Raw genomic sequence first — 25,381 nt, 5'->3', positions numbered from 1 at the left:
AATCTCCAGCCAATTCACATAGACATCTCCAGAGCCATGAGACGGGATGCTCTTTTGACTGAAAGTGAAATTGATGACCTGAGATCAAAAATAGGTCAACTTCTGTGGGTTGCCAGACAAAGTAGACCGGATATTATGTTTGATACATGCGTCCTTGCAGCTAACATAAAACATGCTACTGTGCAGACTTTACATGACACAAACAAGGTGGTGAGAAAATTGAAATCAGAACATGTGACACTGAAGTTTCAGAACCTGGGAAAAGACAGTTGTCTAAAGCTAATAGTGTTCTGCGACGCCTCGCTGGGAAACCTTACAGATGGAGGCACTCAAGGGGGACATCTCATTCTGATGATGGGTGAGGAAGGAAGATTCTCCCCTGTGTATTGGCAGTCAAAAAAGATCAGAAGAGTCGTACGGAGCACTCTTGCTGGAGAAACTCTTGCCCTTGCCGATGCTGTTGACAGTGCCATTTCTTTATCTGACCTTCATGCAGAACTTACCACAGGGAATGTATCACAATATGACTTACCAATAGTGTGTGTCACTGATAACCACTCCCTTGCAGACGCCATCAAGTCTACTAAGTCAGTGACAGAGAAAAGGCTCCGCCTTGAAATAAGTGGCATCAAAGAACTTCTTCAGTGTAAAAGAATTCAACAGATTCTCTGGGCACCTACTGGAGAGCAGCTAGCTGACTGTTTGACAAAACGAGGTGCATCCGCACTTCAGCTCCTAAAGGCACTCAGTGTTGGAGAGTGGAAACTGGAATAGAGACTATTCTTTTGTGGACAGTTTTTTTTGTATAAGTTTTTTTGTTGATCACCATGTTCTTACATTTTCATACTTATGGACATTAATAATAGACTGTGATTTTTTGTGTTAAAAAAACTCAAAAGAAAAAGTGGGAGATTGTAAATGTTCTGTTTTTGCATTGCGCATTATTATGGTACACTCTTTTAGTGTATTTACGGTAATTCCCAGCATGCATTGCTCTATGCGCGGGCTCCGGTGTTTAGTCTGTTATGTGAACGGCAGTGGCCGGTTTGTTATTGTGTTCCCTCAGTAAAGTATACGTATAAAAAGAAGAAGGTTGTCGTCATTGAGTTATCAACATCGACACATGACACTTAATACTAAACTTTTGTTTTTGCTAGTCTCGGTTTTAGAGCAACAAACATAAAAGTATATAATGCTACTTAAGTACATGTTGAATCGGAAGAGACAGCAGCAGGACAATGGCTTCAGTCTGAGACTATAAAATGTAATCCCCCCTCCACCACAAAGAATAGCTGACGTCAAAGACATGCGCAGTAAGGATCATTTTGACCCAGAAGAAGTGTTTACATGCCCTCCAATTTGAATGACTTTAGTATAAACCACCCGTCTTGATCAGAATGAAGCATTTCTATTCCGGTTAAGATTTTAATCCAATTAATTGTGTCCAAGTGCACATAGCTAGTGACACTACGAACTAAGGAGGAGTTGGGACATTTGTACATAAAGGAAACACTGAAATATATTTGTTTGCTAAGTATGAAACAAAAGCAAAAAACAAGGTGGTAGAGAAAAAAACAAAACAACAAAAGTGGTAGATGACAAATAATCATTAGTGATCAATGCTGTTATTGATTACTCACTGGGCTGTCGTCACAGAGCAAGATGATGCGTGTCGAGTAGCGTGACGAAGCACCACAAGGGTCCCCATTATGATAGAGGATGCTAATGGAGCCATCCTCCGCCACCTGGGGGCTGGCCTGGACCAGACCCAGGTTGTAACTGGTGCTGCCAATCACCCCACAAGCACCCAAAGGACCAACTGGATTAAGATTTTTTTAAAAGACAAAGTTAACATTTTTGATAATATCAGGTTCAGCTCCACTTTAAGTATGGCCGTGTAATAGAAAACAAAAAGACGTGGACACTGACCGGGACAGTCCTTCTGAGGCGGGAGGGGTTTGCAGATGTTGATGTAGAAGCTGCGTGACGTTACTACATCCGTATCTATGGCAACCCAAGGTCTGTCCTCTACACCTCGGACCAGGTTACTTAGGTCATACTCGTTTCCATGTGAATCTAGTGGCCACACCAAGATGTTTACTTGACAAGGTGATGATCATTTGAGCTTTTGCAATAAGAGACTGCATTGTGTCTTTACCAATGACGCGGCAGTCCACCGGGGCAGGGATGCAGGCCAACGCGGTAGAGAACTCAAAGAGCACATCGTGAACGACATGGCTGGGTAACGTGCTCAAGTCTTCCCGCAGCAGCTTCAATGAGCCTGGGTGAGCGGTTTGATTGCACACAAAATTGATGGTGAAGGTGTCCCGAGTTGCTGAAGAAGAAAAGGAAAACAATTTTAAAACGCTGTTAGAATACAGAAGACTAATCTTAAACATTTGTGTATTATTTGATGTTACCTGTAGAATCATCCCGAGGTCCCTTGTATGTTAGTTTAAGTAGGCCTTCTGTGGAGTACTGCAGGGTCTTCTCCACCCCCACCGGGCTAACGGGATGCCCGTCTTCCAGCTCGCAGCCCGTCATACCCGGTCCACATTCTGACAGATCCGAACAGATGTTCACCTACAAGGTAGTGTACTCTTGATCAAGTGTTTACTTTTGCCACGTGTTAATACAATTAAATACTTTTTTTTCTACTATGTGTCGGTCTTACCAGGAAGTCCTTTCCATTGGCTCTGGTCTTGTATCCAGTCTTGGAGGCGAGAGGCTGTAGGTTGAACTCCAAGCCGGTGTTGGGGTCAATCACAGCACAACTCTGGGAGAAGAAGAAAAAAAGTCATCTTTTTGTAGAGCGCCATCATTCTTAACTCCACCAATCAGGTATAGGTATGTGCAAGCAGCTAACTCACATTGTTCTTTGTAATGGTGATGGCGCAGGCGGCCTTGGTCTCCCATATGAAGTTGGCTGTACAGTTTTGGTGCATGAGGAATCGGGGGCCCATTGACTGCATGGTGATGGTTACAAAATAGGTAACTCACATAGAATGTTAGGCCTCCCAAATAGCTTATACGTACCAGAGTTCCCCTAAAACACACAAGATGGATGCGTGTTGTGTACGTCAACATCTGGCCATCAGACTCGCAGGTGGCGCCATCTGTGAACTCCAGCATTAGCCGGTCCCGCCCCTCAATGATCGGGCCACGCTTGGAAATACCCATGTTGCTGACAGACACCTCTTCACTGGGAAAACCCTGGAACACATCATTTTTATGAGCGTTTCCATTCTTTGGAAGACCTTAGTATTGTTAATCAGTTGTAAAGGGCAGTAGTTTGACACCTGAGTGGTGGTGTACTTCATCTGGCAGACAGAGGCATGGCGGTCGCAGCCCGTGACGGCGTTGATGGGTCGACATATGTTGATGTAATACTTCCTCAGGTTCATAGTGTCAGACAGGTCCATTGCTTGCCAGTTGCCAGCGGAGGATGTGCGAGACAAGCTGCAGACAGAAGGAAAATGAACATTTTAGTGATGTTAGATGCAGTTTGTCTGTTCAAACATCAAAACTTTATTAATAATTACAGTACCTGGATAAGTCATACTGGTCAAGAGTGTTGGGATCCGTCACCAAACACTCATGAGGTCTTTCAGGACACGCGTATGATGTATACCAGCGGAAGTTATACGTGTACTGGTCCTCCACCTGGATCCGGTGAATAATATTACAGAAGATTGGAAACTGCTAATAAAAGTGAGAAATAAATCAAAGCAATATGAAAGCCAGGATGTCTACCTGGAATTCAGGTTTTCCAGCGCCGGCTTCAGGATCACAGAGGAAGGATATGAGTGTGGATCGGCGTGTGTGCCGTTCATTGTTGTACTGGGAACCATTGCTGTACGACAACTGGATCAGGCCGTCATAGTAGGACAGTCCGGCGTTTGCGTCACCAAGACTCCAACTACTAAAATGGGAGGCATATAAAAACAAACGCATGACACATATTCGAAAGGCAAGCAAATACAATTAAACCGATAGATGTAGAGCGATGGGTGAATAGGATTGGGCATCTTCTTATATACCCACCTCCTGCAAAGATTTGCATTTTTTCATTAAGATCATGCTTTACTCACTGGGAAATAAAAAAAAACATATTTTGATAGCAAAATATAAAATGAAACAACTCCAAATATATTTAATTACCTTTTTTCTACTTGACACGCGCCAGCCTTTTCAGGACAAGTGGCAGCTTTAACCGGGCCGCACACGTTGATGTAGTAGTCATAGTTGTCGTTGGTCAGGTTGTAGAAGCCGCCGTCGGCCTTGGAGAGTGGCGACAAGTCGAAAGAAAAGCCTGGCGAAAAGATTTTTAAATTACTTTCTTTTGATCAAAGTCAAGACCTTTCCTGAAGCGTGTGATATGTACCGGCCTGTGCGTCCTCCACCTTGCAGTTGTCCCCCTGTGTTTTGGAGAGGACGCATGCAGCGGCGGTGTACCACTCCAGCTCGTACACACAATGATCAGACGAAACGCTGCGAAGGACGGGGGCGCTCTTCAGATCTCCTGCAAAGAGACACAAGTTATACTAAAACAAATATATTAGTGGCTTAAAACACTTTCACTTCAATTTTAAACCTTTAGTAATATTTGAGGTGTATTGGTATTACTGGTAACACATTTATTCATCCAGTTTGTGTATATACATAATAAAGTAGTTCTTAACCTAACGTTAAAGAGACAAAAGGTTGACAGATCACCAATATATACATCGCATTTCTTCTATTAGGGGTGTCTTAAAAAAATCGAATACTTGACAATTGGATTAGGGGTAGTCTGGTTGGACTATCAACATCGCAGTTGGCTCGTGGGACATTGAAACCTTGGACACTGAAACCCCTCCTCCCTTCATGGAAAGGAGGCAAGTTGTGTTGAGTGGGATGCTGCCAGTCGGAAGCGTAGCAGGCCGTGCCACTAAGCCAGAAATTGGACCTGTAACTTTGACTAGTTCACTTGAGTGAGACGCCTCCCCCGTCACAGCTACCCTCTGGCACTGGTAATGATACTTGCACTGGTTCATCCACGAAAACTTTGTTACGTTTATTTCTTTTGGGGGTGCCCCACGTGGAGCAAAATGTGTCATTTAATTTGGCCTGCCAAAGAGTGGTTTCCTAAATTTGATTGATATTTTTACAAACCTCTTTTCAAGCTCAAAAGGTCAATTATGGCATATCCGCAAAGATAATTAGTTGTCATCTAACGAATGTGACGATCTCCACTACCTTATATATGGTGGTATGGGGTTTAACTCCTCACTCATGCTGCTGTTCAAATGAACTCGAAATATTAAAGTATATATATGCAAAAAATTATGTAAGATATTAATTACACTTATTAAACAAACTTTATTATTTACATTTAGACTCTGTGTTTCACAGTTAAAGTCCCTGTGTTCAGCTGGCGGCCCATTAGCACATTTTCACTTTGGCCTCTGGAAGCAAGTAGTTTGGGCACCCCTGTTCTAGATTGTCAAGTCTGATCGTCTTCCTAGTGCCCCGACAGAACCAAAGCAGACACCGGTGGGGAAAGCCGAGGACCTCACTAAACTATCCAATTTCCGCTATGTTTATTTGTGTATCCAAGTGTTATACAGTAGCCCTTTTGAGGTGGAAAAAGTTGCATATAACATCTTGAATATTGGAAGTGATACCCATTGCATGCATGTAGCAAACATGTTTTATGTATGGCGTCACATTAGTACCAAAAATCCGAGCGCATAAAAACTGTTATCGCGCGATGATTTTCCACTTCGTGCGCGCGCGCGACACCCTTTTGCGCGCGCGTGGTGCCTTTGTGTGCGCGCGCCGTCTCGGGCTGTGCACTGTCATGTTTCATTTTGGTACTTTGGGGGCGGGCATGCTTAGACGGCCCCTTCTTTCTGATTGGCTCTGAGCATTTTTCATATGAGCCAATCAGAAGTATAGCAGGGCGGGTCATCGTCAATATGTATCAAGATTTACGGAGGAAGAAGTGGATAAAAAAATGTTGGCTGAAAAAGAGATAAGTTGAGGGACACTTATTTACATTATTGAACTGATTTGGAGTGATTGTAAGGGTTTACTGACTTGTTAGAAGAATGGAGGCTCCACTGCTATCTTAGATGAAAACATTAAATACACTGCACATGGGTGTAATAAAAAAAGCACCTGGACTTGCTAGTTCACACAGCATCCCTGCTGTTAGACATTCATGTGTGTTGTTTCGCTTGTTGCTTGTTTTATTACTTTTCTTCTCATCATAGTCCTAATACTTGTCAAGTATCCCGTTTTGGCCAGAAACATCCTGTATTTTACACCTCTTTCCTAGCCTGACTAGCCAGCCCATCTCTTTTGCATTCTGTTCGATTGCATTACGAAATTTGAATGTAAATGAAAAATCATGTAGGGCTGGTATGTTTTATTTATTAACACTGGTATGTTTTATTTGTTGACCGTCAAATTAAATGTGCTGTGACATGACATGTCATCGGTCTTACACATTTTGGTTATATACTGTACTTCTGTATTCTATAGTAACCAATTTGCATCTCCCTTTTCTAAACAGAAATGCTGACAGGGATGGAGAGGATGTTTTTTGAGGGGGGCATTGATGGCAAAGTACCAAAGTACTCAATGACCGACTTTGAAAAATACAACTTCAAGTAGGTTGTAAAAAAAGGCAGATGAAGTGAAACTATAGCAATGCTTTTCTTTACACTCTCTCATGCACACAGATACTCATGTTATGAGAAGCATATTGTTTCAAAAATATTAACATTAATTGTTGTTATTTTAAACATATTTCAGATTACATTGCTCGAATTCAAAAACCACTTTACTACACAATTATTAGGGCCAATGTGCAGGATTATTCTATTAGTATTAGTTATTTTTTATGTTTTATCATATCTTAGCTTATTTTTATGTTTTATCATATCTTAGCCTATTTTATATGGTCTTATTATATTTATATTTCAGTTTTTATTGTATTTTATTTTATAGTTTTTTCATATTGTAGTTTATTTTTATGTTTGATTATATCTTATCTTATTTCATATTATTTTTGGACTTTTACCTGATGTGTATTTTAATTATTTTTAATCCATTTATTTTATCATCTATAGTGTTTCCTCAAAGAGCCCTCTGGATCTCCACGTCCAGAGGGTTCCTGTGATTGGCTATTGTCATTGTGTTGTTATTATTATTGTTGTTGTTGTTTGTTTATTTTTATGTACATGTTTGACTGTCTTCATGGGGTGTGGGTGTTATTTCTCATTTTGTTTTTAACTATGTAAAGCACTTTGAGCTGCATTTTAAATGTATGAAAAGTGCTTTATAAATAAAAATGTATTATTATTATTAGTAGTAACAGTACCCTTGCAATCACTCCAAACCAGTTCAATAATATAAATAACTGTGTCCCTCAACTTACCTCTTTTTCAGCCAACATTTTTTTATCCACTTCTTCTTCCGTAAATCTTGATACATATTGACGATGACCCGCCCTGCTATACTTCTGATTGGCTCATATGAAAAACGCTCAGAGCCAATCAGAAAGAAGAGGCCGTCTAAGCATGCCCGCCCCCAAAGTACCAAAACGAAACATGACAGCGCGAGGAGAGATGCCAGGAGTACACAGAGAGCTCACAGACCGAGACGGCGCGTGCGCAGAAAGGCACCGCGCGCGCGCAGAAAGGCACCGCGCGCACGCAAAAAGGCGCCGCGCGCGCACAAAAGGCACCACACGCGCGCACAAAGGCACCACGCGCGCGCAAAAGGGTGTCGCGCGCACGAAGTGGAAAATCAGCGCGCGATAAGTTTCTATGCGCTCGGATTTTTGGTACTAATGTGACGCCATATTTATGGGCCAAAATATTTTGCCCATGGAAAAACATACCCATTTGCCCATCTCTGATTTTATGACTCAGATTCAAATATTAAAAAATCCCTAGTCTGTGACAGCTCTACTTCCTATTATTATTCTTGTTATAACAAGAATAATATTAATCATTATTTTTATTCAGCACACCTGGCTTGCACTTGAGCGTCAGGATAGTTTGAATCTTTGTTGTTTTGCTGCATAAATCTCCATCAGTGTACACCAGTCTGATGTCATCTCCTTTTTCAGTCTTCTGGGGGGAGGAAAGGAAGCTGCCCAGGCTGATGACTTTATTGTCTTTATCTTAAACACAAAGACATTGATATTGAATATTTCTAGCAACAACAAAGAACTTTGATGAGACATCTCTCTTCTTACCTACGGCACAAATGGCAGCGTTCTCCGGACAGCCGGCAGCTCCTCCTGCCTGGATGACTTTGTGGCAAACATTGAGGTAGAAGCGCTTCAAGTTGTCTTCTGGGGATTCAGCATCCACTGCCTCCCAGTTCACATTCAAGTCTGATCCTGACACATTCAGGACACAAACTACTTAGAAACAAACTAATATTTTACTTAAATCCATCATTCTGTCCTTGTCCCTGATTAAAAGCAAACTTAATTTCCACACTCACCAGGGTATTTTGTGAGAGGTGAAAGATCGTAATGCTTGCTGCCATCTGTGACCCGGCACAGAAGATCCTCTTTCTCCTTGACACAGGCGTGCGCCGTCTGCCAGTTGAAGTAGTAGGTGCAGTCGGTTTCTCCAACAAATACTGGCGCTCCTATGCCACTATTGGCTGAAAAGCATAAAAGAATTAGCTGCCCTGTTCCTGCCACCAGGCGACACCTCATCGATGATGAAACTGAAGCTTCCTACTTGCATTCCTGTTACACTCAAAGTTGATGATGGTCACCCTCTGAAAGCCAGTGGAGCACTTGGTGCCCTCAGGGTAGATTAAAGTCAGATCTCCATCAGAATAACTAAATAAGATAGGAGGCATATTAAAAAAAAGCCATGTTCTATCTAAAATGCATGAATCAGATGAAAGCCACAAGCAAATATTACCGTAGGGTCTGGTTCTGATATCTACCAGCCACCTTCTTGACGTTGCCTGTTTTTTTCACCTGGCAGGATGATACAAACTCTCCCAGGTTGCTGCATTCTTCCGTGGGGACTTTTCCACACACGTTCAAGTAGTAGATGTAGCTTTCTGTCCCGTCACTGTTTGAAGAATGGGCGTAGTATGGATGGTCTTTGGCTGGACAAAAACACACACTTTAAGTACATATCCTCTATGAGTGTTCCTCTCTCCCTTTGTGATCTTCAGATAACTGTTTCCAGCACCATGTCACAAAGTTTAAATGATTACAAGCTAAAAATTACGGTGGCTAATTGCGATGCAGTGGTGCAAACGTACAGCTTAGTGTGAGAGGGGTCAAATCGACGGAGATGTCATGCTGCTGGCTGGTGAGTTTGCACGTGTTGCTCTCCAAATAATCTCTGTGACAGGCGTATTCCGTGGCCCACTCCACCTCATACCGGCAGTTGGCATCCGCCGTCATTTTAGGAGTGCTGCCCTGCGACACAAAAAAGGGTTGTTGATGTTGAACACACAGGGAGCAGCAGTTGTAAATGTGTGTGACCTACTGAATGTCTGCTTGAAGGACAGATGAAGCTGATAGTGACGGCAGGAGTGTGTCCATTGCAGAAGACTGGAATCAAGTCGGCACTCGCTTGGTACTGTAACCTGAGTCTTCACACACAGAAGATGATGCCAAACACATGCCAAACAAATCAAACATGATTCTACATTGTGCAGGGTTTTTAGGAAAATCAGCTACCTGTCATTGGATAAGAGCTGCAAGGGGTTGGTGGGGGAGCCCATGTCGTAGGCCACGTCCTTGGTGACAAGGCAGGCTGCCGAACCTTCTGGACAACGTGCTTCCAACCCATCTGACAGAGCATAGAAGCATGTGAGGCATGGCTAGCTACCGGTATGTCATATCCAATAAAGCCTCAAGCATGTAATGTATTTTAGAGTAGGGGTGCCATCCAAATCTGAATAATCCACAAAATGTGTGAAATTGTAGAAAAACAGCAGAATATAAATGCTTAGAAAAGCATATTGTGAGTGCAAGCCAGTGGGAGCTAGGAGAGGCAGGGTGAATCACGCTCAAGTCCATCTTTGTATGACGGTCTACTGTAAGTACCCCACTAAATACTGCTGTTTCCTTTACTTATTTTAAACACAAGGAGCAACAATGACTGAATTAAATTTAAAACTGCTTAGCGACTGACTGAGGCTGCGGCAGATGTTGATGTAGAAGTCCACGCTGTCGTCACCGTCGTCCACCAGGTAGCCGTCACTTATTTTGATCAGAGGACTGAGGTCGTGTTTCTTACCGTCCAAGTCGAAGGCAAAGCAGGGCACCTGCACGCAGACGAGGAACATTTAATGATGAAAGTTTAATGTATCTAATGCTTCACGTTCTGGACTTGTTTGTGTCCTTCGTACCTCTTTGTGAGGCTTGAACTTGTCGCTCTTGCAGGCGACGTAGGTCCTCCACTCAAAGTAATGCATGCACTGAGACACGGCCACAAATTCTGGGGTGCCCTGCAACGACAACAAAACAAGGTCCATAAAAGCATACTTGGATTATTTTCTGTGGAACAAACAGCTTTTTATCTCTGGAAAATTTGAAAATCTTGTGCAATGTCTTTCACAAAAGAATGAATGCTGTAACAGCTTCAATGAGGAAAACACAAATAAGCCACGTGAGCTCTGGAAAATTCTCAACAACCAGCTTCCTGGTTGCAGCCAGAAACTTAAAACCAGACTCACCAACATCAGCATCAAGGAGGGTGACTCCCTCATTACAGACAAAATGGAGGTAGCTAGCAGACTTAACACCTTTTTCACCAGCATAGCCGCAACTCTTGTCAACAAGCTGTCCCACCACTCTGGTCGCTTTGGTGTAGAACACATTAAAGCCTTCTACAGAAAGCTAGGAGTATCCAACGATGATTTCAAATTAGAAATGGTCACAGCTGATGAGGTGTTTAAAAAACTGAGTGCGCTCCACCCAAACAAGGCCACCGGCCTTGATAATATTCCCTCCAGATTCCTCAGGGACTCTGCCTCCATCATTTCCCCGATCATCACGCACATAATAAACCTATCAATTACACAAGGCCAAGTACCAAAAGATTGGGACCCATTACCTCCCTGCTTGGCACTCAGCATCAAGGGTTGGAGTTGGGGGTTAAATCACCAAAATGATTCCCGGGCGCGGCGCCGCTGCTGCCCACTGCTCCCAAGGGGATGGGTCAAATGCAGAGGACAAATTTCACCACATCTAGTGTGTGTGTGACAATCATTGGTACTTTAATCTTTAATCTTAATCTTAATTTTAATATAGCAAGAGTAACTCCCCTCTTTAAAAAAGGAAGCAAATTGGAACCTGGCAACTACCGACCTGTTTCTATTCTCAGTTCCATTTCGAAAGTAATGGAGAAAATAGTTTATGAACAGGTCGATAGTTACCTTGCCACTAATAAACTCATGTACAAATTCCAATCCGGCTTCAGAACTAACCACTCCACTGACACATGCCTTCTCTATCTGACCGACCACATCAAACATGAGGTGGACGCGGGCAAATACTGCGGCATGGTCATGCTGGACCTTCAGAAGGCCTTTGACACCGCTAACCACGCTATACTGTTGGATAAGCTCAGACGAATCGGATTTAACAAAACCTCATGGAGCTGGATGCAATCTTACTTGGAGGGGAGGGAGCAGGTGGTAGAGGTGAATGGCACCATGTCGTTCCCCCCCCCCCCCCCCCCCCCGCTCTGTGAGCTGTGGAGTCCCCCAAGGCAGTATATTGGGACCTTTACTGTTCCTAATATACATAAACGACTTGTCATCGGCATGCGACTGTGAATTGTTTTTGTTTGCGGATGACTGCCCTGCTGGTATCCGACAAAAACAAGTCACAGGTGGAAAAAATCCTCAGTGCTGAGCTCTGTAGAACTTGCACCTGGCTCGCTGACAACAAGCTATCCATACACTTGGGTAAAACGGAATCCATCCTGTTTGGGTCCCACATCTACCTTAAGAAAGTCAATGACTTCACTATAAAAGTGGGTGACATTGTTATCACCAGGAAAGATGAGGTCACCTACCTAGGTTCCATTCTAGAGGCTAACCTTTCCTGTGATAAAATGGCAACCAAGGTAATCAAAAAGGTTAACCAACGAACGAGATTTCTCTGCAGAATCTCCTCTCTGGTCAACAAAAGCACCATGAGGATTCTGGCGGGAACTCTCGTTCAACCCTTTTTCGATTACGCATGCACCTCCTGGTACCCTAGCACCTCCAAAACCCTCAAATCTAAACTCCAAACCTCCCAGAACAAGCTAGTCAGATTACTTCTAGACCTCCACCCCAGATCCCACCTCACTCCTACCCACTTCTCCAAAGTGGGCTGGCTCAAGGTGGAGGACAGGGTTAAACAACTTGCACTGAGCCTAGTCTATAAAATCCACTACACCTCCCTGATACCGAAGTACATGTCAAACTACTTCATTAACGTAAATGACCGCCATAACCACCACACCAGGGGGAGCTCCACTAACCACGTTAAACCCAGATTCCGAACTAACAAAGGTCTTAACTCATTCTCTTTCTATGCCACATCAATGTGGAATGCGCTCCCAACAGGTATAAAAGAAAGGGCATCTCTATCCTCCTTCAAAACCGCAATAAAAGTTCACCTCCAGGCAGCTACAACCCTAAACTAACACCCTCCCCGGATTGCTAATAATCAAATGTAAACAATCAAATGCAGATAATTTTTCTTATGCCTTCTGATCTCTCTCTCTCTCTCTCTCTACTACTTGCTGTCCATATCCTACCCCCCCCCCTCCACACCCCTGATTGTAAATAATGTAAATAATTCAATGTGATTATCTTGTGTGATGACTGTATTATGACGATAGTATATATCTGATAGTATATATCTGTATCATGAATCAATTTAAGTGGACCCCAACTTAAACAAGTTGAAAAACTTATTCGGGTGTTACCATTTAGTGGTCAATTGTACGGAATATGTACTTCACTGTGCAACCTACTAATAAAAGTCTCAATCAATCAATCAATGAGGAGATCAATTCCACTTCCTTTAGGTGTCCCAATAATTATGTACACACATTGTTTTATGTATACTACAACAGCAGAGTGTAAAGTAAAATTTTTACCCAAAGAAAGTGATATTTTGGATCTCTACTCCAGAGACAAACATGAGACAGAGGAACAAGACATCATGCAGGCCAAGTTTAGACCAGCAAGACATAGACCAGTTCTAGTCTCAGTGGCCTTGTGGTTAGAGTGTCCGCCCTGAGATCGGTAGGTTGTGAGTTCAAACCCCGGCCGAGTCATACCAAAGCCTATAAAAATGGGACCCATTACCTCCCTGCTTGGCACTCAGCATCAAGGGTTAGAATTGGGGGTTAAATCACCAAAAAATTATTCCCGGGCGTGGCCACAGCTGCTGCCCACTGCTCTCTCACCTCCCAGGGGGTGAACAAGGGGATGGGTCAAATGCACAGGACAAATTTCACCACACCTAGTGTGTGTGTGTGTGACAATCATTGGTACTTTAACTTTAAATGTTGAGTCTTGAGTCAGGGCGTTGATGTATTTTCTTTAGCTTCTTCAGAGAAACTTTACTTTCTTTTCTCACAAGTCAGCTGCCTCTTGTTAGTGTATTATCACATTTGTCAGTTGCAGTCTCTCAGTGTTGTCTTTGTGGTGCACTGCTGCCGATAATCACCACCACAGACCAAGTGTCTACTTCTGCATGTGCGGATTTTAGCGCACCTCTGATGTTTCAACTTGACTCGTGGAGCATTCCGCAGAAGTACTTGTTTGTGACGCGACAGGAAGTGATAAATGTCTTTCTCGACAACCTGCTAACCTCCAAGCCACAGACAGAGTCACAAAAACATAACAAGCGGTCGTTTTTATCACATTCACATATGTCATTTTAGCTGGATGCTTAATTTTTCCAGTACAACTCATTGACTTACTTTCTATTTGACCATGACAATGCATGTGGCTATTGCTAATTCGCAAGCTGCTAGCACATGTTAGTCACATGCTGAGGAAGTGTCATGCAGTATAAACATTCATTAACACATATTCTCCTCATTTCAGCACCAATACATGTCTAAGGGAGTGTGTTAGAAGCATAAAAAGAAGCATGGAGGCAACTTGGAGCTCACCATGGTTTTCCCACACTGGAAGCCAATGGTGGTCTGGATGTTGTTGTCACTCGCAGGACATTTGACCGTGCTGTTGTAATCCAGCACGGTACCTGACAGCGTCTGCAGAGACAGCTCACCTGTACGGTGGAGGGGTAGAGAGCGGTCAGAGGTTATTGTGAGAAGCTACATGAAAATAAAAGGAAGTTAGGACATGTTGATGTGAGTTGGAAAGAAGGACCATTGTGCAGCAAAAAGTCTTGTACATCTGTACAAAAGCAGGGGTGTCCAAACTACAGCCCCGCAGGCCAAGTTTAGATGAATAAGCAATCTGACCAACCATGTTTTCATCCATCAATTTTCTACCGCTTGTGCCTTTTGGGTTCGTGGGGGGTGCTGGAGCCTATCCCAGATGCACTCGGGCAGAAAGCGAGGTACACCCTGGACAAATCGCCACCTCGTCGCAGGGCCAACACATACGCATTGACACACGAGGGCCAATTTAGTGTTGCCGATCAACCTATCCCCAGGTGCCTGTCTGAGGAGGTGGGAGGAAGCCGGAGTTCCCGGAGGAAACCCATGCAGTCACGGGGAGAACTCCACACAGAAAGATCCCCGCTGCACACGGGCGGAAGGCGGGGTACACCCTGGACGAGTCGCCACCTTATCGCAGGACCAACACAGATAGACAGACAACATTCACACTCACATTCATTCACTAGGGCCAATATATTTATATACATATATATATATATACACACACACTTTGCATGCAGTCGGCTTGCGGCCCCCCAGTCAAGTTTGGACACCCCTGATATAGGGTAAGGAAACAATCCTCCAAACCATCAGGTAGCACTATTTATTTTCCTTCTCAAAGATGTCAGATTATATGCTGTTCTCCCTATGTTGATTAATTATATTAAAAAATAACATCCACCCTCTCACATACAGCTGAGCCTCTGCCCTTTAAAAACATTTCTAACTATCTGCAACCTGCTGCCATGTATCATGTCAACATGCTTGTGAAAAGGCAGTGGGAACAAATCTGCAGAATCAACTACCGTATTTTTCGGAGTATAAATCGCTTCGGAGTATAAGTCGCACCGGCCGAAAATGCATAATAAAGAAGGAAAAAAACATATATAAGTCGCACTGGAGTATAAGTCACATTTTTGGGGGAAATTTATTTGATAAAACCGAACCCCAAGAATAGACATTTGAAAGGCAATTTAAAATAAATAAAGAATAGTGAACAACAGGCTGAATACTGTAAGTGTACGTTATATGACGCATAAATAACCAACTGAGAACGTGCCTGGTATGTTAGCGTAACATATTATCATTCAAATAACTATAACATATAGAACATGCTATACGTTTACCAAACAATCTGTCACTCCTAATCGCTAAATCCGATGAAATCTTATACGTCTAGTCTCTTACGTGAATGAGCTAAATAATATCATTTGATATTTTACGGTAATGTGTTAATAATTTCACACATAAGTCGCTCCTGAGTATAAGTCGCACCCCCGGCCAAACCATGAAAAAAACTGCGACTTATAGTCCGAAAAATACGGTACTCCACATTTTCCTCATATTGCTAAATAAGGCAACCAAAACATTGGAAACAGTTCTCAGATGCATTGTAAAATGTTAAATGAATGCCTCTCCGACAGCATTATCAATCAAAAATGAATATTATCTTTTTTTTAAAAACATTGGTAGAAAAGGATGAGTTGTAGTGGCTACTTCTGTGTAAGAGTCATAAACTAATGACACTAGGTTTGCAACACCATTATAGCAGTCAGGCGGACCTTGTCACTACCTTTGAGTGAACTTTCGTCCTATAAATCAAAATTTATAGGGTAACACAGACACCTTTAAACGGCAAAGGCTGATCAGCTTGTGTGAGCGCATGAGAGGTTTCTCGTTTATTTTGCTGCTGTGATCATAAAACGTATGTTACATAATACAGTGACCCACTAACCTGAAAGCAGCATGGATGGCACAACTGCTTTGCCTGCATAATGAGGCTCATCTTATCTCGTCAGACTTACAAATAAACTTGTAAATGTTTTCCAGCTCTGTAAAACAACAGGTTTGAAACTACATTTTATTGCTACTCGTTGATTGATCCATTCAATGACCTGTGATTTAACTGACTTGCTGATTCTGCAATGATGTCGTTAAAATGACTGTTCTTTAATCGGTGGCCCCACAACAATACAACCCTTCTGTGTGTTTTTGTTGGCCCACAGTGCGACTAAACGGTCTTCTGCTGTGTGGCGGTCATGAGACCTGAGGGCGAAGTCGCACGCATAAAGCAATCCATGCCATAAGACAATAAAATGTTAGCCTGGATGGATGATTACGAGGAGCAGAATATAGAACAAGACTTACCAACAGATTGGTAAATGTTGCTGGTCAGGTCAAGGGCGCAGACGGCTGTGCCTTCACCGCACATGGTGGATGGGGAAGAATCACACAGCTTGAGAGTATAGCTTATTTTATTATCCAGGTCGATGGCCTCCCATTTGTAGCTGCAAAATAAGGAGTCAAGTCAAGAAGGTGGAGAGAGACCATGCACTGAACAGAAAATATGCACTACTCAATGACAAAACAGTTTCTAAACTTTTAAATGCCCACCCATTCAATGTTTGAATACTTTTTGCACAAATTGCTGTTCTCTAACAAGGAGCTAAACGGCCAAATTCACAACAAGTGTGTGATTCATGAATGGACCAATACATTTCATACAGTATGCCTTTCTTGATTCTTCCAGTGTTTCTGTATCAACGTGCTGGTGACACAAAATATCAAGAGCATGAGGACACGGGCTGTTTAAATACCAGCTCTAATTGAACCAGGAAGGTTATTGGTCCGTTCATGGATCACAAGACAACTTTGTGAATTTTGTCTTACAGTTCGTTAAAAAAGTTTGAAATTTCTGAATTGCATTCAAAAAAATTTAGAGAAATACATTAATTCCACCTATAAAAGTTATTGTGCATTTAAGGTTCATCCTGAACTTTCACCCCAAAGACAAATATTCACAGCAGTGTATGTGTTGCATCATAATCCAGGGACCTTAATTCCATCCATCTAAGGCTGAAACGACGCGTCGACGTAGTCGACGTCATCGGTTACGTAAATACGTCGACGCCGTTTTTGTGCGCCGACGCGTCGCATATTTACGTCACGCTACCGTCATGGCGAATCGCAAAGCAGACGATCAAAGCAGACGATGCGAGCGGTGCGAGCGAGGGGGAAAAATCACGCCAAAAGTCGTCAAAAGTGTGAAAGTATTTCAATAAACGGCCTAATAATGTTGTTGTATGCACACTGTGTCGAGCGTAAATGGCCTATAATAGCAGCACAACGGCTATGAACGAACATTTGAAAAGAAAACCATCAACTAGTCAATCGTCCGCGTGAGCATACGTTGTCATCATTACACAAAAACATGAATGTGTCATTTGTATCTGCTAGGGGTGTAACGGTACGTGTTTTGTATTGAACCGTTTCGGTACGGGGCTTTCGGTTCGGTACGGGGGTGTACCGAACGAGTTTCTAAGCTAAAGCTAACTTTAGCTGCTAAAGTCTTAACAAGCTGCTTTGCTCATTCTGCCTCTGTCTCAGCACGCAGCATTGTCCCACCCACACAACCATCTGATTGGTACACACAAAGCATTATCAGCCAATCAGCAGTGCGTATTCAGAGCGTTACCAGCCAATCAGCAGTGCGTATTCAGAGCGCATGTAGCCAGCGCTTCAGCGTCGAGCAGATGTGTGTTTAGCAGGTGAGCATCAGGCAGCGGACTCTCCCCAAATGATAATAAACACCTCCCAGTCAACTACTAATAACATCACTATGAGCCCGTTGACCTTCTAGAAACTTCAACTGCAGCTCAGCTCACTCGCAGTCCTGGCTTGAGGTGAAGGCTAATTACCTCTCAGTTCCAGCCACATTGACCCCTTCTGAGCGCCTATTTTCAGCTGCTGGGAATATTGTAAACATGAAAAGAAGCAGAGCATGTAGACATGCTAACCTTTCTTCATTACAACTGTTAGTCACTCACTGGAATGAGTAGAATTGGTTATTGTGTACTGTGTTGGACTGGATGTTTATTTTGCACATTTTAAAAGCAATACTTAATGTTTACAGTGCTCCAGAATATTTAGATTGGCACTTTTTTGTATTGGATGTTTATCTTTATTTTTGCACATTTTAGCAAATAAGCAATACTTTCACTTTTGTTGAAATGTTTACACTGTTGTTACAGAATATTTCGTTTTACACTTTTTTGTATTGGATGTTTATCTTTATTTTTGCACATTTTAAAGCAAAATAAGCAATACTTTTACTTTTGAAATGCTTATGCTATTGCAGAATATTAAGATTTGCACTGGATGTTGACTTTTATATTTGCACATTAAAAAGCAAATAAGCTACTTTTAATTTTGTTAAAGGTTAAAAGTTTTAAATGTTTACATTGTTACAGAATATTTAGTCATGTTGTTGTCAATGTTGACGGAGTGGCCATACTTCTTTTTTTTGGTAAATAAAAGCCATGCCTTTTGAAAAAACTGGCCTACATTTATTTTTTCATCTTCATTTTGAATAAAAAGATAATCGGTAAAAGGAAAAACAATCTATAGATTAATCGAAAAAATTATCTATAGATGAACCGATTAATCGAAAAAAATAATCTATAGATTAATCGATAGAAAAATAATCGTTAGCTGCAGCCTTACATCCATCCATCCATTTTCTACCGCTTGTCCCTTTTGGGGTCACTGGGGGTCACTGGAGCCTATCTCAGCTGCATTCAGGCGGTAGGCAGGGTACACTCTGGACAAGTCGCCACCTCATCACAGGGCCAACACAAATAGACAGACAACATTCACACTCACATTCACACACTAGGGACCATTTTAGTGTTGCCAATCAACCTATCCCCAGGTGCATGTCTTTGGAGGTGAGAGGAAGCCGGACTACCCGGAGGGAACCCACGCAGTCACGGGGAGAACATGCAAACTCCGCACTGCCTCAAACCCAGGACCTTCGTGTTGTGAGGCAGATGCACTAACCCCTCTTCCACCTTAATGTTAAATAATAACATTAGTCTACTTCAATATAACATTATTCTATTTCAAATGTTGTGAGTTGAGAGAAATGTCTCAAGCTTTCCAGGGCCTTTGCTAAACCACATTAGCATTTTGTAAATCCTCATTTTGACACATTACCAAAAACAGTCTGATACTTTACTTTAAACAAAGACCAATTATTTTTTATGATAGATTAATAAAAAATCCAAGGACAAACAAGAAAATGCATTTGTTTTAAGAAAGAAAAGGTTCGATCCTGCGCTTGGGATCTTTCTGTGTGGAGCTTGCATGTTCTCCCTGTGACTGCGTGGGTTCCCTCCAGGTACTCCGGCTTCCTCCCACCTCCAAAGACATGCACCCGGGGATAGGTTGATTGGCAACACTAAATTGGCCCTAGTGTGTGAATGTGAGTGTGAATGTTGTCTGTCTATCTGTGTTGGCCCTGTGATGAGATGGCGACTTGTCCAGGGTGAAGCTCTTTATAAATAAACAAAATAAAGGTTTACAAGGAAGTCATAATATATATATATATATATATATATATATATATATATATATATATATATATATATATATATATATATATATATATATATATATATTAAAAGCCCAGAAGCACTTTTAAGCACTTAAAACACTCATTGTGATAAATTATTTTATATGAAAAAAGTTACTTAACACAAATTACTACAAAAACTGTAAAGTTACTTTTTACTAAATATCATAAATGCCAGCGAGCATGCGTTATCACGTTCTAATCATTCATAATGATCTTCCACGGAACAGTTGAGGTTATAATCATATGATGTGTCAATATTTGCTGGAGCAGCTAAAAAGAGCACATGAACACTTTGAAAGGTAACAGTCGATGAAAGATACCATGACAGCTTAAGCTAGCTAGCTGCTTTAGCTTGATCACAGAATTACTAAATAAATGACATTTCATTGCCATTAAATACAATAAAAACACAAAAACAGCGTTGGATGGTTAACACGGAGACATTGTCACAACGCCCGAAAGGATTCGAGGAGGTTAATAAATAAAAAGTTATCAAGCCGAAAAATACAATGGCTGACTCATGTTCACGAGACCTTTGAATGTCAAGAGGCGCGCGCATGATCCGTTGAAATAATGACGTTTAATAATGGGCTAATTCATACAATACAATTCATCCTTATTAGATGGAAATAAAAAGCTACGTTGGGGTTGTTTGTTTGCACAGGAGGTGTGTTTGTACCTGCAGAGGTCCTGGTACCACAGGCTTCCCGCCGCCGCCGCTCCGGACCAGACCAGCAAATATCCCACATATGCCGCGTAGCAAAGCAGCGGCCCGAGGGGCGAGCGATGCCGGCCTCGGTTGGGTAAAAACATGCTTGACTCGTCTGGATGTTCTGTAAAAGAGTCCACTAGGACGACATGATAGGACTGAAGGGTGTAGCGGCGCTCGATAGAATTGGTAGGAAGTGACTGCGCCACATGACTCTACGTCACATGACTGTCATATTGCTGAACCGCGATGCCTTCACAGACATTGGGACACTCTGGTAACTACGAGGTACTGTTTTTGTCATGTGGCTCAGTGTTTTTCAACCTTTTTTGAGCCAAGGCACATTTTTTGCGTTGAAAAAATGCGGAGGCACACCACCAGCAGAAATCATTAAAAAACGAAACTCAGTTGACAGTAAAAAGTCGTTGTCGCAATTGTTGAATATGACTTTAAACCATAACCAAATATGTATCAATATAGCTCTTGTCTCAAAGTAGATGTCACCACTTGTCACATCACACCCTGAATTATTTAGACTTTTTTGCTGTTTTAGTTCTTGTCTTGCGCTCCTATTTTGGTGGCTTTTTCTCTTTTTTTGGTATTTTCCTGTCGCAGTTTCATGTCTTCCTTTGAGCGATATTTCCCGCATCTACTTTGTTTTAGCAGTCAAGAATATTTCAGTTGTTTTTATCCTTCTTTGTGGGGACATTGTTGATTGTCATGTCATGTACGGATGTACTTTGTGGACGCCGTCTGCTCCACATGCTGTAAGTCTTTGCTGTCGTCCAGCATTCTGTTTTTGTTTACTTTGTAGCCAGTTCAGTTTTAGTTTTGTTCTGCATAGCCTTCCCTAAGCTTACAATACCTTTTCTTAGGGGCACTCACCTTTTGTTTATTTTTGGTTTAAGCATTAGATACCTTTTTACCTGTACACTGCCTCTCGCTGTTTCTGACATCTACAAAGTAATTAGCTACCGGCTGCCACCTACTGATATGGAAGAGTATTACACGGTTACTCTGCCGAGCTCTAGACAGCACCGACACTCAACAACAACACATCATTTGCACACTATAATTACTGGTTTGCAAAACATATTTTTAACCCAAATAGGTGAAACTAGATAATCTCCCACGGCACACCAGACTGTATCTCACGGCACCTAGTGTGCCGCGGCACAGTGGTTGAAAAACACTGATGTGGCTCACCAGTTGACATTTTAGCGTCAAATTAATCACCACAAATAAAATATGTTTCTCTTTGGACAATAAGATTGACCAATTAAGTTGAAAATAAGCGCAACATGAGTGTTTACTAAAGTGGACGTTATTGACAATGCTGCGTTCCAGACAAATCGGATTTTTTTCAAACACCAACGAAAAAACAACACAGGCCGTGTCTTATTTCCCAGTAGCATAAAACGCACCATATGTTTAGGAGGAAGTGTCAAATTCTGCACTCATCCGCTCTCTAGCGACCTCTAGTGTTGACAATAAGACGCAGCTGCCACTACTTGGCCTAATTTCTTCTTTTAGTTGTCTTTATCATGCATCTGTCAAATAAATGTGTTACAATAAAAAAAATCATGTACAATTTTAAAGCCAGCAAATATGTTTTATTGCTAATTTAATTTATAAGTTATATATAAAATTGCATGGCGACAATGCACTGGGGAAAAAGCTCTAATGACTTAAAATGGCTTCACCTGGTGACCGTGTCAGGAAAGCTGCTGGAACAAACATGTTACTGCTGCTCTGTGTGTGCATGCTGTCAGGTACAAACAATCTGCTCGATTAAATTAATCAAATTTTTCATTACCTTGATTATTTATTTGTGTTTCAGTCAGTGCTGTGCCTGCAGGTAATCAGAGCCACTATGTTACCATTAGCCCTGCCACAGGTCAGTTGCAAAGTTTTTATTGTAGGCTATTGCACGATTACATTTGCATAATAGTCATGCAAAGAGTTGTTTTATTTAGGCACTCTCACAGCAGAGGCTATGCTGTCACAACCAGATGGTGAGTATTGCTAAAGATAGTGCTGTCAAATAATTTTTTTGAATCAGATTAATCACACTCTTGAACTTGCATTAATCATATTTAATCACATGTTTTTACTTGCTTGCATAATTCATAATAACCTGAAAAGAGCCCACATTTTGGAAAGGAATGCAATTTTATTGTTAGAATATCATCCAGGAACTTTTTTTTAAAAATATTTTACTCAAATGCAAGTAACTTATTTGCTCAAAACTTGCTAAGTTTTATCAAAGTCTCACTAAGGTTTATTTTGAAGTGCGATTTGCCAGGGAGCACGCATGTCTGAGTCTCTGAATTCACTCATCTTTACACTGAGTTACGCATTGACCTGATGACAGACTATAACAAACTCTTTCTCTATATCTCTCTCCATATATAGAGACGTAGAGAGATATAGATTTAGAATTAACTTGTTATTTTTGACAGTCCTAATTTAACCATTAAAAAAAAATCAAGGAACTAGCTTAGAATCTTTACCTTTGTCGTTTCAGGGATGTCTTTGAATGCAACACAAAATACAGTAACTCTCCAAGGTTTGCACAGTTGTTGTTTTTTTACTACATCACTTTGAAGTGTCTCTGTAAAATTGTGATTGAAACCCTATGTTGTAGATCCACTGAAAGAGCAACAAAGTGCAGAAACTGTAGAAGGTATAAGTGGTGACTTTGTACTATGGACAAACAAGTTTGTCATTTGTAAACTGGACCGCATGGCACAGGTCTCAATGATGACATGAGGGTCCAAGAAGGAGACATTTTGATGCAGGTAAGACGTCATTTCATCTGGTTGGATGTGCAAAAGGTTCCGATCTACTCAATTCAATGTGTGTGTTAAAGCCCCAGGAGGACAGAAACGCAGTGAAACGTGTGTGGCGGGATGCCACAATGCCTTATGTCATCAGTCGTGCGCTGAGTGGGTCTATCTCAAATCTGTTTAGAGCTTTTTAGAGCGCATTACAGCTGTTAAGCTTTTTTCTCTTGCAGAGTATCGAAAGGCGGACATCCTCAGTGCCCTTAAGATGATTTCTGATGTTACCTGTATTCACTTCAAGGAGCACAGTAATGAGATGAGCTACATCAGGTTCAAGAAAGGCAGAGGGTGATGTTGCTGAGCACACTTTTGAGTCTTTGTACCAATTAGGTGCTACTATGTCTGCCTCAGGGTGGAAACCTGAGAACAGACGATCCAGCTGCAGATCGTAAACGCTCACTTGTGTCCAAGCAGGTGTGCATCATTTGTCGGGTGCAGAGGAGGAGAACAGAAGTTGTTTTTCTCAGAGTCGTGCAGCGTGGGGAATCTGTGCCATGAGGTCATGCACGCGTTGGGTCTGCACCACGAACACACCCGCAAGGACCGCGACGAGCACATCACTGTGCAGTGGGAGAACATCGAGCCAAGTGGGTCCATTTTTTTAAAGTCAAACATGGTTATGCATCCTCAACTTAAATGTGTCAGCGCCAACTTCTGGCATCGTGCCGCAAAGCCAGAACTCATCTGGATCATACAGTAAATTTCAGTGTATTCACGGTAACCCTTGTGAATAGCAGATACTGTACTCATGAAAAAGGATGTCCTGAGTTTGAACCACAAGATGAATCATGTTCTTTTTTGCAGGAAAGAAAAAATACTTCAAGATTAAAAAGGGGAGAACATTTGGCCTTCCATACGATGTTGGGTCTATTATGCACTACGGGAAGTAAGCAATACCAAAGTTTGCTTAATGCTGAAGTAGCTAATTGTTCTCGGCTTGTGTAAAATTCTGAATTTGAAAAATGTCAATTGATTTGATGAATTTTGTCCACCCCACAAGATTTTGAATTGGAATTCAGAATTCCAATTCACTGCAATTCAGAAATGCCTTCTAGCCAAAACGGGAAGAATGTGTCATGTTTAACAAAGGTTTAGGCTTAAATACTAAAATGTGTCAAACACTAATATAGAAGCCGCATTTTGAAATTATTTATTTTTATTTGGAAATTAATAACCTAAACTTTTAACTTCTGAACTTTTTTCTAGAAACTATCTCCGACCATTGTCCGAGGCTTTAGAACAAATGTACTGAAATGGCTTAGCAACTATTTTGCATACTATAGGCTAAAGTAAAGCACGCTGGGAAATTGTTTCCCTCATTTGAAAATCAGACTTACATTGTATCTGTTTTATAGAATATGCTTGGTCGATTTTGAAAACATTTTCTATAATTTTCCCATGAGGTTCATTGTAATATGTAAAACTGTTGTGTAAGGAGTATTGCAAGATTATGGAGTGCAAGGCTACACTTTAGACACCTTTGCATTAGTCAGTCATTCTCTTTTTTTTTTTCCCTGTTAGATATTTCTTCAGTTCAGGTAGAGGCCCGACACTGTTGCCCAAGCAAAGTGCCGTCCACTTAGGTCAGAGGACTCACCTCAGCAAGCTGGACGCTCTGAGGCTCAACACGCTCTACCGCTGTGGTAACCGCCTCTATTTACATATACTGTATATTTACAGTGTGCATGGAAGGTGTCGCTGGTATTTTTTTTTATTCAGTATGTCCATCTTGTACTTGCAGAGGAAAGGATAAACTACCGGGCAAACCTTGATGCATTTTGAAGACTTCATGCAGCAATCAATCACCAGAGATCTTGTTTTGCTTTTTTGACATTGTATGAACTTGTTGCAAAATAAAGAATATACATATTGTACTCAATCAATGCAGTCTTAAAATAAACCTACAAAATGAAGTCTCATTTAGTCAGTATTAAGCCAACATATCTTTAAAAAAAAAAAAAGACTTTATAATGAAGGCTGTCCTTTTTCACCCAAACAGATCAGACTCATT

At 41.6% G+C, this 25,381-nt stretch overlaps 2 protein-coding genes across 3 annotated transcripts in view; one reads left to right on the top strand and one right to left on the bottom strand.

The window, feature by feature from the left end:
* Nucleotides 1-20,732, bottom strand: part of igf2r (insulin-like growth factor 2 receptor) — a 54,749-nt gene extending 34,017 nt beyond the window's left edge. The window contains exons 1-25 of the mRNA XM_062044801.1: nt 20,495-20,732; nt 16,548-16,687; nt 14,166-14,284; nt 10,390-10,488; nt 10,173-10,305; nt 9,716-9,827; nt 9,522-9,627; nt 9,292-9,451; nt 8,940-9,132; nt 8,751-8,854; nt 8,506-8,670; nt 8,252-8,398; nt 8,024-8,176; nt 4,385-4,522; nt 4,162-4,312; nt 3,754-3,922; nt 3,548-3,663; nt 3,300-3,459; nt 3,037-3,213; nt 2,871-2,966; nt 2,675-2,776; nt 2,421-2,583; nt 2,159-2,335; nt 1,930-2,076; nt 1,641-1,819 (exon numbers count right to left, since the gene is read on the bottom strand). Of these exons, the coding sequence (XP_061900785.1) occupies nt 1,641-1,819; nt 1,930-2,076; nt 2,159-2,335; nt 2,421-2,583; nt 2,675-2,776; nt 2,871-2,966; nt 3,037-3,213; nt 3,300-3,459; nt 3,548-3,663; nt 3,754-3,922; nt 4,162-4,312; nt 4,385-4,522; nt 8,024-8,176; nt 8,252-8,398; nt 8,506-8,670; nt 8,751-8,854; nt 8,940-9,132; nt 9,292-9,451; nt 9,522-9,627; nt 9,716-9,827; nt 10,173-10,305; nt 10,390-10,488; nt 14,166-14,284; nt 16,548-16,687; nt 20,495-20,628 (3,540 nt within the window). The 5' untranslated portion in view covers nt 20,629-20,732. The remainder of the gene's footprint in view (nt 1-1,640; nt 1,820-1,929; nt 2,077-2,158; nt 2,336-2,420; nt 2,584-2,674; nt 2,777-2,870; nt 2,967-3,036; nt 3,214-3,299; nt 3,460-3,547; nt 3,664-3,753; nt 3,923-4,161; nt 4,313-4,384; nt 4,523-8,023; nt 8,177-8,251; nt 8,399-8,505; nt 8,671-8,750; nt 8,855-8,939; nt 9,133-9,291; nt 9,452-9,521; nt 9,628-9,715; nt 9,828-10,172; nt 10,306-10,389; nt 10,489-14,165; nt 14,285-16,547; nt 16,688-20,494) is intronic.
* A 1,427-nt stretch (nt 20,733-22,159) lies between these two features.
* Nucleotides 22,160-25,283, top strand: LOC133648594 (zinc metalloproteinase nas-15-like). Of its 2 annotated transcripts, XM_062044836.1 has the most exons (12): nt 22,160-22,296; nt 22,365-22,421; nt 22,501-22,539; nt 23,052-23,093; nt 23,172-23,210; nt 23,279-23,325; nt 23,397-23,472; nt 23,544-23,658; nt 23,785-23,957; nt 24,175-24,256; nt 24,892-25,013; nt 25,112-25,283. In XM_062044836.1, exons 1-12 carry the CDS (start codon nt 22,218-22,220, stop codon nt 25,150-25,152), a joined length of 912 nt encoding a protein of 303 aa, XP_061900820.1. In that variant the 5' UTR covers nt 22,160-22,217; the 3' UTR covers nt 25,153-25,283. The 2 variants fall into 2 exon arrangements, with proteins under 2 accessions (XP_061900820.1, XP_061900821.1); XM_062044837.1 differs by lacking the exon at nt 22,501-22,539.
* The last annotated feature ends 98 nt before the right edge of the window (nt 25,284-25,381 follow it).

Source organism: Entelurus aequoreus, linkage group LG04 (genome assembly GCF_033978785.1).
Source record: "Entelurus aequoreus isolate RoL-2023_Sb linkage group LG04, RoL_Eaeq_v1.1, whole genome shotgun sequence".
Taxonomy (NCBI): domain Eukaryota; kingdom Metazoa; phylum Chordata; class Actinopteri; order Syngnathiformes; family Syngnathidae; genus Entelurus; species Entelurus aequoreus.
This window is presented reverse-complemented; position numbering and strand designations above follow the sequence as displayed.